The sequence below is a fragment of the Rhinolophus hipposideros genome (assembly GCF_964194185.1).
Source record: "Rhinolophus hipposideros genome assembly, chromosome: 10".
NCBI lineage: Eukaryota > Metazoa > Chordata > Mammalia > Chiroptera > Rhinolophidae > Rhinolophus > Rhinolophus hipposideros.
Window position 1 is genome coordinate 70,640,707 of NC_138056.1, and position 15,909 is coordinate 70,656,615.

Here is a 15,909-nt window from a genome sequence, read left to right on the forward strand (position 1 = left end):
ACATCAAATGGCAATGAGGACTTGCTGATAAAAAGGAGGGCTTCTGTTTGCTTGTTTATAAGGAATCATATTAGGAATGTTTTTTACTTGTATTAAAGCAAATTGATGCTTGAGTATAATGCGGGCCATTAAATTATTTCATGTAAACATCCTTTTTCTCCTAGAGATTTTATACTTATAAATACGAAGTCTCAAGTTAAATATTTCCTTGTACATTGTAGACTTATTGTTTTATATAATACAATCATATGAATACTTTCCAGTAAAAAGCCCTAATGAAAACAGAAAAAACTGATAATTCCTGGTCTTCAGAATGAAAGATTTACTCCAGAACACTAATAGTCAGTGAACTGATGTTTTATGTAATGTTATTGTTCCTATTGTTTATATCAAAGGATATATTAAATAGTGTTAGCAAACTGTTTCTGGAAATAAGTGCTGATGGCACCACTTGGATTTAAAACACTATTGGTGTAAATAAAATATTGGAACCAGAGATTTGGGCTAAAAAAGTATATCTTGAGTTTTCAAGGAAGTAATGAACAATCTAGTTTAGCAAAAACAAAATATCCTTTAATTCCTAACAACAATTTTGTGCCTAGAAATTCTGTTCATGGAAAGGTCAAAGATTAAAACCCAGATGTTGATTTTGGTTCTTTGTTTCAGTTTCCCAAAATTTACTATACTCTGTGTGTGTGTATGTATGTGTGTGTGTGTGTGTGTGTGTGTATGTGTGTGATGTAATTTCTGAAAATATAAGAAATAAAACTAAAAGAATAAGTAAATATATATACGTTTATATTTATAATTTAAGTCCCAAAGCCAAAAGTTGTTCAGCATATCTTTCTTATCAGTTAAATATTTTGCATCTATAATTAGTCTATTAAAATTTTTAACTGTTGAAACATTCATTAACCTTTTCCCTTTAAGATCAAATATTTCTGGTAGCTGTTAGAAGTAATATTTTAACTTTTGATGAAAATGCACCTAATGACCAACTAAATACCTAATTCTGTTCTGTTAGTGATGGAAAACACACTAAATGCTGTACAATGAAATCTGTGACTCTGTTAATGGAGTCTTGGGCAGATAGAATGTCAATGTCTAATCATTTGAATTTTATTGAAGCAAGTCTGTTAATACCCAAATACCCATGCATCCATGCATTAAAAACAAGCAGGGGTTTTTGTGTTTTGGGGTTTTTCTACCCTCTTATAAATCCTTCCTGGTTATCCTAAATTGTCAGTATTTGGTTGTGGATTGTAATATTAACTACTTACAATAGAGAAGAAAAGATGTTTCAGTATGTTTTAGATAAGAAGAGCTGTTGCTAACTAAACATTTTTCACAGATAAACCTTACAAAATTTGGCCCTGAGAAGGAATTTATAATTCCTCTAATCAGCATTTCTCAAAAGGGGAGGGATGTGTTCTGGGCCCTGTAGCATGTTCAGCATCTCTGGCTCCTGCCCACTAAATGCCATAGTGCTACCCAGTCATTGGATTGTGACTTCCCAAATAACCAGCATATGTTAATATTGGGAGAAGGAAGGAATATTGCCTCAAATCTGAAGTCCTCTGAGACCTGGGGGAAGTATGACCAATGCATTTAAATGGCAGAACTAGAATCTGCACTTTATCTTTTGACAACTGGAAATTTAAAGAAATTTAGATTACATTCAGTTAATCTTTCAAAAACACACCTAATTCACCAATACTAACACAGGGAAATTTCAGACGGAAGAACACAACAGTGGTTAATGAATTTACTTATATGCAATATTGCGAGTTAACGTGAGGAAATTACCCAAAGGCAATGAATTTCCAATCATGGAAATTGAATGATAAGATACATGATTGCAGCAGACCATGAAGCCATGTAGATGAATTATCATGTTTCACCTCTATCATATTCTTAAGAGATTGTCTTCTAACCTGGGCTTTGACATTTCCCTTGACTGGGAGCGTACCACATTACAAGGCAGTCCATTCTATTTAAGGCAAGTTGTAAAGTAATGACCAGAGAGTATGTGTCCTTTTATTATGCAGAAATTTACTTCCCCTCAAATTTGTGAAGACAATTTCAATTCCAGAAGAATTCCTTCTAACTATGGTTGCTCTGTTTTTCTCACATTAAGAGTTCTGGGTTTTTTACCAGTTCATTCCCCTTCTTTGGATGCCTTTCATTTTATTAGTACGTAGCTCTTTAAATAGCATGCTCAACATGTACATTGCCCAGTGATGGCATTGCTCTGACCTGGTATTTTATATGTCCTCCAGAAATCCATTTTTGAAATCTACAGAAGTTAGCTAGCATCCTGTTTCCTACCTGGTAGTTACACAATGTGCTGAATTTAAAAGAGTCAAATCTCGATGATAGAAAAATTTACCACTCAGTTGGGAGTTAAGACTCAAGTTCTTCTGGGATCACGATGAACCAACTTGTTCACAGAGATCCCTGACGTCTCTTGGTTTGATTGGCCTTATCTGTAAAATTTGACTGGGTTATACTGGAGGGTTTTAAGGATATTTTCAGTCCTTAATTAATTTAACACAATATGCTAGATTGTGGATTCTTTGGTGCCTGCTTTTACCCTTGCTTAAGGTTAGTTCTCAGTATCCTTGCAGATTTGAGTGCATTGAGGTTTCAGAGATACTTTTCAACTATTTATTGCCTCATTTGAAGATCAGCTTTTGGTTCTCTGGTCACAGTTGGGAATTACTTTTGAAGAGGAGACAGGGAAATCTTTCAACCTTTAATCTAAAGATAAGCCTTATCACGTGGTGAGTATGCCCAGGCAAGCAAACCTGATGGGGGATGGGCAGGGCTGGGTGGAACAGTTTAGTGTACACTCCCAAACTTTTCAAAGCATATAGGAGTTTAAACATGCTTATGTAAGCAGGGTTCAACTTTACTGCCTTAAAGATGGTGCATTTTGGTATGCTTTTTATTTCTAATATTTAAAGTTGACATGATAGAAAGCCTTATATAAGCTGATTTGAAGTATAGTTCCAGGCTCTGTGATTAGCGAAGCCTGATTTAAAACATACTGTTAGCAACTCATTCTGAGTTGGCCTGCACTTTCTTCTCAAGTGTGTACTTTCATTTTCAATAAATCACTTTTAAAAAAATAAATAAAACATATTGTTAGAGATTGTTTCTAATTGTTGCCCTCACAATTTTTTATTTAAAGACAAGCACTTAGTGAAATGAATGTTTTATTGCATAAAATTATAGAATGTCAAAATTAGTTTAATATTTGAGGTTTGCAGTTTTATTCTTTTATTTTTTTTTTAAGGGGAACAGGACTTTATTGGGGAACAGTGTGTACTTCCGGGACGTTTTTCCAAGTCAAGTTGTTGTCCTTTCAATCTTAGTTGTGGAGAGCGCTGCTCAGCTCCAGGTCCAGTTGACATTGCTAGTTGCAGGGGGTGAACTGACAACCTTGCGGTTGAGAGGACGCGCTCCAACCAACTGAGCCATCCTGGAGCTCAGTGGCAGCTCAGCTCAAGGTGCCCTGTTCAATCTTAGTTGCAGGGGAATTAAACTGGCAACCTTGTGGTTGAGAGCCCACTGGCCCATGTGGGAATTGCACCGGCAGCCTTTGGAGTTAGGAGCATGGAGCTCTAACCACCTGAGCCACCGGGCCGGCCCTATTCTTTTATTTTCAAATTTATATTAAATTCAGGAGGATGGTGCCAATCAATCATGGTAAGCAGTCTCGCAGCTACTCATCATATGAGTAGACATGTGTCAGTGAAGTTAATATGTAGATTCTATTTGACAGTGGTTCAATGATGTAAATAATTACATGTTGAAGAAATACTTTTGTCTTTATTTACATAATGTTATTCATGTAGAATTTTTAAACTAAAGAACTTAAGATCACCAAAGCCACTGAATGATAATTTACATTACTGGTTTATTGTGTTAGAAAAAACCGCTAACATCTCACACACACACACAAATCTTAACGTAGTTTTATTTTTAAAACAAATTGCAAGTTATATTTGTATCAACTCAGCATCAATAGCAAGTATTGTATAAAACATGCTGGAGAAGACAGCCATTTGGTGGTGCCACTTTTTGTGCCAATCCATAGATTCAGATACAAGAAGCAGAGAAAGCGATCATAGACTCCCTGAGGGGAAGTCAAATAGATTTCTGCTGAAGTAAATCAGAATAATTAGAAGGAGAGTGGTTCATATTCTTTGTTTTGTTTTATACTCATTTTGTTCTGCTAGCCTGGTTGCTGAGGTCATTTTAGAACTCTTTCTGGACTTGCTTCAACTTGGAAATACTCCTGGGCATTACTGATAGCATCCTACTAACTAGGGATAGAAACTATTTCAGTATTTATTTACTCATTCAACGAATATTTGAGTGCCAATTCTATAGTAGGCACTAGGCTAACCATCTGAGCGGGGGGTTGCAAGCTACTAAACAAATAAAAAAACATAAAATGTGTTAAGTACAATGAAGGATAATAAACAAGGTGTCTTGAAAGGGAATAACATGGAGTGGAAGGAACCTACTTGAGCGCAGGTGGTCAGGGAAGGCTTTTTTGAAGCGGGATATTAAAGGATGAGAAAAAGCAGTCTTGCTCTAGACTATATAAAAGGACCAATGATTGCGCTTACCAGTAAAATCTAAGATATGCGTGTCTTATAAATGATAAATTCCCCTGTGAAAGAGCATTAATAGTAATAGATTACATGTAATCATAAATAAAGCTATTATTGATGGAACTGTTTAGTCATTAATCTAACATGAATTGCTAATGGCAGATATGTTTTAAAATATAATTTCCCTCTCTTTATACCAGTAGTCTCATTATTTGAACTTTCTCTCCAAACTATACTTTAAACTTTATTTTCATAGTAAAAGGAAAAAACCTAGTTGTACTCTGGGGACAGAGAGAGCTGAAAGCTATTTAGAACACTTTCACCCTTTTCTTCCTCACCTCGTTTGGCAACCCTAGTCCTGCCCCAAACTGCTTAATGAGGTGATGAAGAGAAAATGTTCTGTTGATTTTTTTTTTTAAAAGCTCCATCCATAATTGCACTGTTTGAAAAATACCATTGTAATGAATTTTCATACCAGTCTTTTGATAGACGGTTGAAGGAAGAAGAAATTCAATTGACCTAAATAATGATGTTTGTTATTGATATTTTTGAACAGGTTAAAGATTTAAATCCATTAAATGCACACTAACCATCATCCATAGATTCTGCAGCTTTAAGTGAAATGACTATAAGGAAACCACTTTTACCACAGGCTAATTGCTAGAAAAAGAGTTAAGTTCCTACAGCATCTCATCAACATTATAACACAATGATGTTGAATAAAATAGCAATATTGAGGACCTGATGAACGTCAACCCAGTATTAGGGCCCTGGAGGTTGGTGCTTGGGAAGGAAGAGAAGCACAAAGTGTGGGAAGGCGAGGTTCCTTTCCTTGTCACAAGACCTAGATAAAATCTTAGAGGAGGTGAACTGTTACCATAATACAACACAAAACAACAATGCGATACCACTTTATTCCCAGTAAGAAAGCTAAAATCAAAGACAGACAATAACAAGAGTTGACCAGAATGTGGAGAAACTTCAATCCTCCTACATTGTTGATGGGATTGAAAAATGATGCAGCCACTTTGGAAAAGTTTGACAGTTCCTCAAAAAGTTAAACACAGGTACTATAAGACCCAGAAATTCCATTCCAAGATATATACGCAAAAACACTGGGACTATATGTCCACACAAAAAACCTGTACATGAATGTTCATAGCAGCATTATTCATAGTAGCCAAAAAAATAACACAAATGTCCATCAATTGATGAATAGACTAACAAAATGTGGCATATCCATACGATGGAATATTAATTGGCAATAAAAATGAATGAAATGCTGATACATACCACAACATGGATGAATCTTGAAAACATGCCATGTGAAACAAGCCAGCCACAAAAAGCCACATATTGTTTGATTTCTTTTATATGAGATGTCCACAATGGGCAAATCCATGTATACAGAAAGTCGATTAGTGGTTGCCATGGACTGGGGGAGGAGCAACAGGAAGTATACTGCTAAGGATGTGGGGTTTCTTTTTAGGGTGATGAAAATGTTCTGAAATTAGATAATGGTGATGGTTACACAATTCCATGATGTAGAAAAACTGTTAAAAGTGAATTTTATGATATGTGAGATAACCTCATTCTCAGTAAACTTTCTAAAAAATAATTCCTGGGCATGACATTGTCATTTAGGTATATCGCTTTATTAAATGTTGGGAAATATCTTTTGAATATTGGTAATAAAAAGGTATATCAGTCATGAGATTAGGATCCTGGCCTTTTACTCCTTTTGTAAGAGACAGATTTTCAGTGTGAATCAAATAGTAACTTTCACTGAAAAACTATCATTTTATATATACATATATATATAAATTATGCAGATAGATGATTCAGTGACCTAGGTCAGGTAATAAACACTTAGCAGTAGGTGTTTTGTGTTTTGTTTTTACTAGTTTAAGACTGACAGATGACCTGTTAGTTTGTGTTTTCAGAAAAAAAATTTCTTTTAACCAAGTATATCTTAGTCTTGAGTACTCTTGTAGGTATGTTTCTAAGTGTTATAAACAAACTAATATAGCCATGTTAATATGTAAACATGCAATGCCTGATACTTGATAAAATACTAAACAAAGCGAAGAAGTGCTTTCTTCTGTTGTCAGAGATTTGATATAAATTAATGTTTTAAAGATTCAAAAATTGTTTCTGATTTTAAATTTATACTTAATGAGGATTTATTATTTCAAAGTTTATGGTTGATTACCGGATCTGTAGTTCTTTGTAATGTTCCAAGGTTGAGGTTACAAATTATGTAAATCTAAATTGTCTGCAGCTTGAAAACTCAGATGTTTAGAAAGAAATTTTGGAAGAGTCTCATGGCGATACCCTCCTCTCTTTTTGAGAAGGTGGTCTCTTATTTTTCAGTAAGGCTGAGTCAGTGGTTTGCTACAGTACCATGAAGCAGTGGAAGTAATACTTGAAACAATTACTATTTCATAGTCCAGGCAGCACAGAATCTGAAATTTAAAATACAGCATGTTGTATTTTTTAAGATTGCCATATTTTAGGGATTTTTTTTTCCTCTCTCTTTACCTTTTAGAAATTTTATTAAAGCTGGAAACGTTGGGATTTCAGTAGTTGACCATAGGGGAAGAAGTTGGTAATGCTATTTTTTTCTGGCTTCCCTGCCCCCCTCTCTCCCCAGGAAACAAAGCCTGTTTTGTTTCTTGCCTGCTTGTGAGGTCTCTGCTGCTCCCCGTGTGGGTGCATGGGCTCTGTGCTTTGTTGAAATGCTTGAGATACTCAGAAGGTAAAGAACAGGATGCTTCTGGAGAGGCATAAACCCCAGCTTCAGTAGATGAACAAGGTTGTTTGAATTGGTCATTTCATTGAGCTCTTTATGAAAACCTTGTAGTATGGTTGTATCCATAGGTAACAGCATTTTGATAAAACCAAAAGTGCTCATCATCATTAGAGAGACTGTTTTTGTTGTATATTTTGTGCAAATTTCTGTTTAGTTCTGCGGAATTCTTTTTCCTCCATCTTTCGATATCCTCTTTTTCCCGTCTGTGATTTTGAGTAGTCAGATAAGCTTAAATTTGTGAAATGTCTTACCAACTAATCCAGTGTGCCATCAGCAGTGGTCACGGCCATTAATGACCACTGCATATGTATCTAATTCTGGAAAACTAGTGGGAAACGGGGTATTTACCCCTTTACTTTCATGCAATTTTGTTATTGTCCAATTAGTTTTCACAAGGAATATATATTTTATTAACTTATTAAATGCTATATTACTTAATAAAAATCCAGTGTGGAAAGCTGAAAAGCTTTTCTAATGTTTCTTAATAGTTGACATATTTAACAGTACATAGCTCTAGAATCTGTTTTGAAATCAATTATGTTTTACAATTCCAACACTCCTCAACTCACTAATGTGCTATTTCCTAGCAGTTATTTTTTTTTTTATTTTTTTTTATTAATTGCATGGAACTGAAAAATTTCCCCCCAATATAGTTGCTTGCTCTAGGCCTCAGTCTGTGAGATATTTGATGTATGTGGTGGATTCTCAGATCAATCCCCCAATTCATATTTACTCTATACTACCAAACCTGACATAGTACAATACATAAAACATCTCTATGGAAAAATATGTTGAGTGTCCTGAAATGCCAGGAACATGTTTCATCAAAAAAGAAGGATCCCGAAAGGGGTTGAGCTAAGGCTCAATCTCCACCACCCATTTTTTTCCATTTAGATCTTACAGGAAAGATAAGTATGCATGTCTTTGTGAATCATAGAATACTTTGAAACTGAGTGGCATGGTACAGTGGGAGGAGGAGGGAGGAACTCAAGCCAGGATGATTATCTGTAGGAGTAATAATCTTAAAATTTAAAAAGAACTGTTCTGGAGAAGGCAAGAGACTAACATTTATGGAGCAGCTAGTGTATTCCAGGACTATAATACATGCCTTACATATATTACTTACTCCCCACAATGACTCCAAAAGGGAAATGTTAACATCCCCAGGTTTAGTTGAGGAAACTAAGGACTAGATGAATTACTGGATTGGTGTACTGAACGCTAGTGGTGGTTTGTTGGACTCTACAAGCCTTGTTTTTGTTTTTGTTTTCTTTTATCATAACTATGATGCCTGTTAGTTGTTCATCTAATAATGTTGGTGACAGATAGATAAAAGCAATTGTGTTAAATGAGGTTGATACTACATGGCAAAACTTAGTTCTCAAACATTTTTGTTTTTTTCCTATCCATTCCCCTATAAAATACTAAACTATAAACCATAATTATGAAAGTTTTAGCCATTTGTTCTTTGTAAAGACATTTCATAAATAAGTCTGACTTTTTGTTGTTGTTCATATAAGAAATTAATAAGGTTTTGAGTAATATGGAGCAGTGATTCATTTTTTTACATCCCTTTCCTGCTCTGCAAGACAAAATATTTAAAAGAGATAACCAAAAAGACAAAACTGGGGTTGTAATCGCTGTCGGTCAGAAAATAAAACCACAAAGCAGTGAATAGGAGCAGGGTTAGGAACCTGCCAGGTTTAGAGGCCATTCAGCTTCTGAGGATATCAGGAACTCAAAGTGTTAAGAACAAAGGGGATACAGAAAGAGTCTTAATGGTGAAAACCAGGTGGAGAGCCCACTGGCCCTAGCCTAGTACAAAGGCAAGGACTGACTTTGGGTCAGGTCACAAGTTTCAAGAATCAATAAAGTGTGGTACCTAGTACAAGAGTAATTAGATTAGTAAACAGGACAGGAACTCAAGAAACAAAATATGAAAATTGAGCCTGATAGAGATGATTGGTGTTAGAACCAGTGGATAGTCATGAAGAAAGATAAAATTAGATCCACTCATGCCATGTACCAGGATAAATTCCAAATGAATTGGCTTGAATTGCCAAATAAATATATAAAGGGGAACCGTATAGTTTTGAAATCAAAATTGATGAATTCCTCTTTCACCTGGAAGTGGGGAAAATATAAGATCAAATTTCAAAAAATATTGATAAGTTTGACTACTTAAAAAAATGAACTTTTGTATGGAAGAAAATAAGCAAACTAAAAAGACATGATAAGCTGGGAGAAATTTTTTTTAACATATATTACAAAGGGTTTTTATCCCTAGTATACAGATTGTCTAAAATAGAGAACGATCAGTAACTCTGTAGCAAAAGATATAAATGCAGTTCACATAAAAAATAAAAATGGCCCTTTAAATTTGGAAATTGACCAAACTCCAGCAAAATAAAATCATATTGCAAAACCATTTCTCTTCTTGCAGAATGGCAGAAATCCAAAAGTTTGGCAGGCTGTGAGGGATAAAAAGACACTCCTCATATCTTACTGGTAGGGATACAGTAAAGTACAACCCCTACATATGTGGGGAGGTGGCAGATTTGGCAGTGTTACTTATGTTTTAAATCATTAACTCGGCAATCTCCCATGTAGGACTCTACCCCAAAGATACAGGAGTAGCAAAAATACAAAAATATGCATGTATGAGCTTTTTCTGTTTGGTACTCTTTAGTAATAATGAAAACTTAATAGGAATTTGGTTGAATGGAATACTAATCAGCTATCTATAGTCTTCATAGGAAGTAAAGAAAGTCTCTAAAATTCAAAACCAGAATGTCACAGGTGAATCTGTATTGCGTTGATGGCCAAAACACACAGAGAGGAATTATTTCAAGTGACTTGTAAACACCGCACTTTGACTCTGTACACCTAATGAACTATCTTAAGGACAAAACATGACCCAAAAAATCAGAAACTTTATGAGTACTCAGTAGATTGAATTGAACTAAGGCATACTGAGATAGGTTGGTCAGTAATTTTTCCTTTTTCTAATATCCGTAGCTCTAGTATATTGATGTCATGCTGGCCTCATAGAAGAGTGGGTCAATCTAAGGGGAAATTGATAGGATTTCTATATTGTCATATCCTAAATAGTTCAATTTCTGCCTTACTGAATACTCAACTTACTTAGAAACTTTTTAGTGTTTTTTGGTTTTTTTCCAGCCCAAACTTTGCAGACCCTGTGCTAGGCACTGAGGAGGAATACATGATGAGGATACTCTTCCCCACTCCTGGGGAGCTCTAGTCTAAGAGAGTGTACAAGTTTGCAAATAAAAGATTATAGTCAGGTGAGAAATGTCAGTGGACAAAATGGAAAAGTCCCAAGGTCATGCCCTAAGGGAAGACAATTCTTAATGTACATGCTGGGCTCTGGGAAAGGCTGGGGAGGTGTGCTCGTAAAGTCTCCAAGAAGAGTTGCCATCTACCAAGTGGCCTCTGTGGTACAGCAGAGGACACATGAAAAATCACCAGATCGTGTGTGACTGGGAGGCCAATAAGTCACAAGAGCTGTCAGTATATGTTATTTCAGATTTTGTAACAAGGTTCATGAGAGGGGTTGGTTTGTGGTTTTCCTTTCTTCTGATGTCCTTGTTAAGGTAGCTGGGTTATGCTGGCCTCATAAAAGAGTGAAGTATTCGTTCTTCGCTGTTCTCTGGAAACGGTTGTGAACGATCGGTATTATTTCTTCCTGGAATGTTTGTGAAATTGCTTGAGCCTGAGGTTCTCATTGGTTGAAACACTTAGTAGAAATAGTGGCCTGACATTTCACTTAAAAAATTGAATGTGTCTGAAAAGGTGATAGATACATCATTCAGAAATTCATTCCATTTCTCGTTGTCAAATGGTGTAATATAGGTTCAACTAAAAAAATAATGACTACGTGGGCTGCATGGGGGTATAGAGATGTTGGACGAGACAAGTCTCTGCCATCGGATGTTGATTTTATTAGGAGTGTGCATCAGATCATTTTCATGTGCTTTATTAGAGGTGTAAATACATTTTAGAATATATTAAGGACTGGTAATTTTGATGGGCTTGAGTGATCAGAATACTTCATCTCACTTGCTGTGGGAGATGTATTTTTTAATTAAATATATATTTCTGTTTTGCAATAAGCAATGCATTCACATCATTTAAACTTCAAAAGTTACAAAAAATGTCTCTCTTCAACTAGTCCTTTAGTCTTCCAGTTTCCTAGCTCGAGAGTCCACAGATGGTAATTGCTTCTTGGCTGCCCTTCAGTTCACATTCTGTGGCTCTATATGCATGTAATATCCATTTCCCTTGGACTGTTCAGTCATTCATTGCATGTCAGAGCTACCTCTTGTTTCTTTTCTCTTCTAGCTGCTCTGCATCTTATAAAGACAACGATGACAATACCAGTAGTAACAAATTAATACAACCATTGCACATTGGTGGATTTTTAGGTGATTTCCAGCCTTACTACAGAAAAGGATACGTTGACTATCGCCATTGCTTTTGAATAACTAAGTATCCTTTTCCTTCGCTAGTTGTTTAGGACAGATCTTTTGTTTCATTTCAGCCATGAACCAGAGAATCAGTCAAAGTGCTCCAGTGAAACAGCCACCACCCCTGGCTCCCCAGAGCCCTCAAGGAGGAGTCATGGGCGGTGGCAACTCCAACCAGCAGCAACAGATGCGGCTGCAGCAACTGCAGATGGAGAAAGAGAGACTGCGACTGAAGCAGCAAGAACTGCTTCGGCAGGTGAGGCCACAGGTTAGAAACCAGCCTTCCACTTTTTGGGGTTTGTCGTCTTATATGAAGTTGGGTGTATTGCATTTGAACATTTATTAGTTACAGAGGACAGTTGTTTCTCTAAAACTAGAGTGACAGAAACATTCTATCCAGCTCTGTCCTCGTCTTAGTTTAGTTTCTTGACTGTCCTTTGATTACATGGGCTGTAACATGTAAATCTGTATCACAAAGAGATGTTTTGGCCATGGTCATGGCAGCCAAGCGAAACCTGAAGGAAATAAGGGTGCGTCCTCAAATGGACATGGAACTGTAAATTACTATATCTCTGAGGATTTCACTAAGGGGGGAAACTCTGAGGCATCACTTGGGGGAAAACATCTTTAAATGAATTGTTTCTCTGGGTAAATGCCCCTGTATGACATTTGTTGGTCTTTATGTTCCATAAGAATGGATAATCCCTTATCTAAAAATCAATTCTTCTTTATCTTGTTTGAGAGTAGTAAAGTCTAAGTTTAGATATAGGGGTTGCTCTCTTATCAAAACAGTTTATTTTTTAAGTTTTATGTACAATTTTTGGATAATAAAAACAGTGTGATTTTGAAAATGTATAAAAAGTGAAAGCTATCAGTTGTTGTTGTTTTTCAGAGACATTCTATTTGTTTACAAGCATTAAATATTTGTATCTATACTTTTTTTCCCCCACCTAAGTCATAGCATACCTAAGTCATAGCATACTAAACATTAAAAAATCATAATACTCCAAAAAAAATCATGATACTCTACATTTCTGTTGCCAGGATGTAGGCATTTAAACAAGGTACTCTTTTTTGAGGGCAGTATCTTAAAAGTGTCACTAGAGTATTAAATGGAAGTAACATGAACTTGATACAATTATTGAACTCTAATTTGGGATTTGAGGAACTGGTACCTGAGGAATTAAACTAAGCCGTGTAATCCCAGACAGACTCATCTTTAAATTGTTTGTTCTGTCAGTGTAATTCTAGTGTGGTTGGCACCAAAAGTGAGTCCTAATAGGAGTAAGAGAGTTTGTGCCAGCATATGATGTCAGGAAGTAGTCTTGAAAGAAATATTTCTTCATCTGCCATTAAGAAGGTGGGGACAGGAAGCATAGTAACCAGTTTACTGTCTCTCTAACTGACTTTCTCATAAATTATTATACAGGAATAATTTCTGATTTAAATAAAACTTTATCATCAGAACAAGGTAGCACCATCAAGACTGTAATTATGTAGCTAGTAGAAGAAATAAAGCAATTTAAGAGAGTGTTTTACACAGCTTGTTTACTTTACATTCCTTGCTTTTTATTTTGTTGTTATTTAGTACTAGATGATATAAGTAAATACAAGTCTTAGTTTCATATGTGAATTAAAGACTATCAAAACCGACAAACCTTTATTAAGAAAAATGGTTTAATTGCTAATGTCAGAGTCTTGCTGTTTGTAACATAATTTTTAAAAAGTCTAAAAATGAGCTATTCGTCCTTTTGTTGTATGCCATAGATCAGCCTTTTTTCTTTTCTTTTTTTTGTTTTTTTTTTCTTTTTTGGTGTTTTTTGTTGTTGTTTTGGTGGGCAAAATGCTGCTACTTATAAAACTCTTCCTTCCAAAGAATTTTTCTAAATCTTATTCTCACTCTTAACTTTGGTTGATGGGTCCTGGACAGAATAGCTTCCTTTCAAGGTAACTTCTTACGCTGTTTCTTCTTTACTACCAACCGTGTTGTCTTTTCTTATGTTGAAATGACAGACTTGCACTATTCTTTATACTAATAGTCTATTTTTTAGGATGTTTTTGTTTTTTAGCAATCAGTATAAATTCAGTTATCTCAAGTCTTTTGGCTTCCTGTGAACTTCTTCTGTTGACAGTTTCTCTTATCACTAAAACATCAAATTGTATTTTTCCTGCTTCATCTAATACTCAGAAGCAAAGAACCTACCTGACCAATATCAAATTGAGTCCTGACACCTAAAGTCTTGCTGTCCTATCCCCAATGCTGTTCAACACTTCTGAGGGTTCAGTTTGTTATGTGGTGACTCCACTGGCTCCTGTCTTCCTCAGTCTGCTTCTTCTTGGGCTAGCTTGGGAATTCTGTGCCATGGTGATATGTCTGGATGCAATTTGTAAGTCAGCCTACACAGCCAAACCATGTGGCTTAAAGTAATTTTTATTCGTCTTATGTTTTACTCTTAGGCAATGCGGAATATCAATCCCAGCACAGCAAATTCTCCAAAATGTCAGGTAGGCTCTTATCTGATGTTTTAGCATTAAAAGAAAAAAGATACTAGGAAAGAGAGAAGCTTACGCTCCTGAGGGCCTGTGCTCACTGAGGATTAGCCCAGAGTATAACACTGAGCCATCTTTCTGCCAAGATAATTTAAGTTAATGTTGCTGGTCCCAGAAAGTCTTACTATCTGCTCCTTCCCTGCTCCTCCCAGAGAGCTGCTACTATTTGTTTTTGATTCCATAGAGGTCTTTTTTTATCGCACATTTGAAATGTATTATGTCCCAATTGTTCATCCAGTCATCCTTGAGGTCTGCCTAGTTTTTAATTTGTGTAGCTTAAAATAGTATTAAGTTAATAATTTGAACAATAATGAAGGTAGCACAGATTATTTACTTCCTATTTTAGGAAATTTTAATAAGCTTCATAATGATACTGTTAGGAAAGGAAAAATTCTTTCTTGTGGACATTCCAAAGGAAGAATATCAAAATTATTCAAAGAGAAGGATCTTCCTTGGTAGTGTTTTGGGTTTCTTTTTTGGCTTTAATTAACATTTCTCCCTGATGACCTCCAGGGAACACTGGCTGTGAAGACATCTTATTTAGATGGAAAAATTGTGGCCATTTTTCCTTCTGGCACTTTTCTAACTCATGGGAAGAAACTCATTCTTGAAACCAAAGAGATAACTCTGTGTTTAGAGTTTGAAGGATTTGAAGGAATTAGGAGCTAGGAGATCATTGCACTTTTCTCAGGTGGGCAGAAGCAACCAGGAAACACCTCCTACTGTGTGTAGCTCTTCTGCTAAATAAGTGCATTGTGTTAGAATCGGCTGTAGAAGCTGGAGTTGGCAGAATTCCAGTTACTTTAGATACTGTTCACTTGTCCATTGGAGCACTATGGTGATAAAGTCAGATATAGTCCTCGTAGAGACCAGTTAACTTTGTGAGAGGAGAACTCTGTTCTTTATCTCATTAATGTCTCCTTTAATCAAGAGATCAAGTAAGGGAATAACTCATGAAAGTCATCGTTGCTAAAGCAAAGAGCGCAGACATTCTTGTGATGAGGGCCACCAGTACCACGTTGCACTGGGAAGACCATCGTAGCTTTGGATCTTTATACAGTGAAGACATTTTTTCCTTGCTTTTTCTTTGAAGTATTTCTGAAAGAAGGTTTTTATTTGTGATAAATGAAGTGGAAACTATTAATCATATAGGAGCAGAAATGAACTCAAATGAGATTTGGGCTCAAGCAAAAAGTCCTCCATGCCAAAAGTGTTTTGAAATTGTTTTTTCTTTTTCCTGCTGAGATTTTGAACCTTAAATCTGATAAATTAAATGTTTCTAGGTCTATATTTCATACCAAGTATAAGTATAAACAGTTGCTCTTATTTAAATTGTCATCAGGAGTTCTTACTTTTTTTAGCAGAAAAACTTTTAAAAAGGTGAACCTTCTAAGTAATAAAATTCTTTTAAATTTACATGGTATTAAAAATGCAG

At 35.7% G+C, this 15,909-nt stretch overlaps 1 protein-coding gene across 8 annotated transcripts in view; it reads left to right on the forward strand.

Moving 5' to 3' along the window:
• YAP1 (Yes1 associated transcriptional regulator) overlaps nucleotides 1-15,909 on the forward strand; it is a 103,710-nt gene that overhangs the window by 69,932 nt on the left and 17,869 nt on the right. For 2 of the 8 annotated variants that reach the window (XM_081064204.1, XM_081064197.1), the window contains exons 5-6: nucleotides 11,999-12,192; nucleotides 14,382-14,429. In XM_081064204.1, the coding sequence (XP_080920330.1) occupies nucleotides 11,999-12,192; nucleotides 14,382-14,429 (242 nt within the window). The remainder of the gene's footprint in view (nucleotides 1-11,998; nucleotides 12,193-14,381; nucleotides 14,430-15,909) is intronic. The other 6 variants (XM_081064199.1, XM_081064198.1, XM_081064200.1 and 3 more) reach the window with 3 other exon arrangements.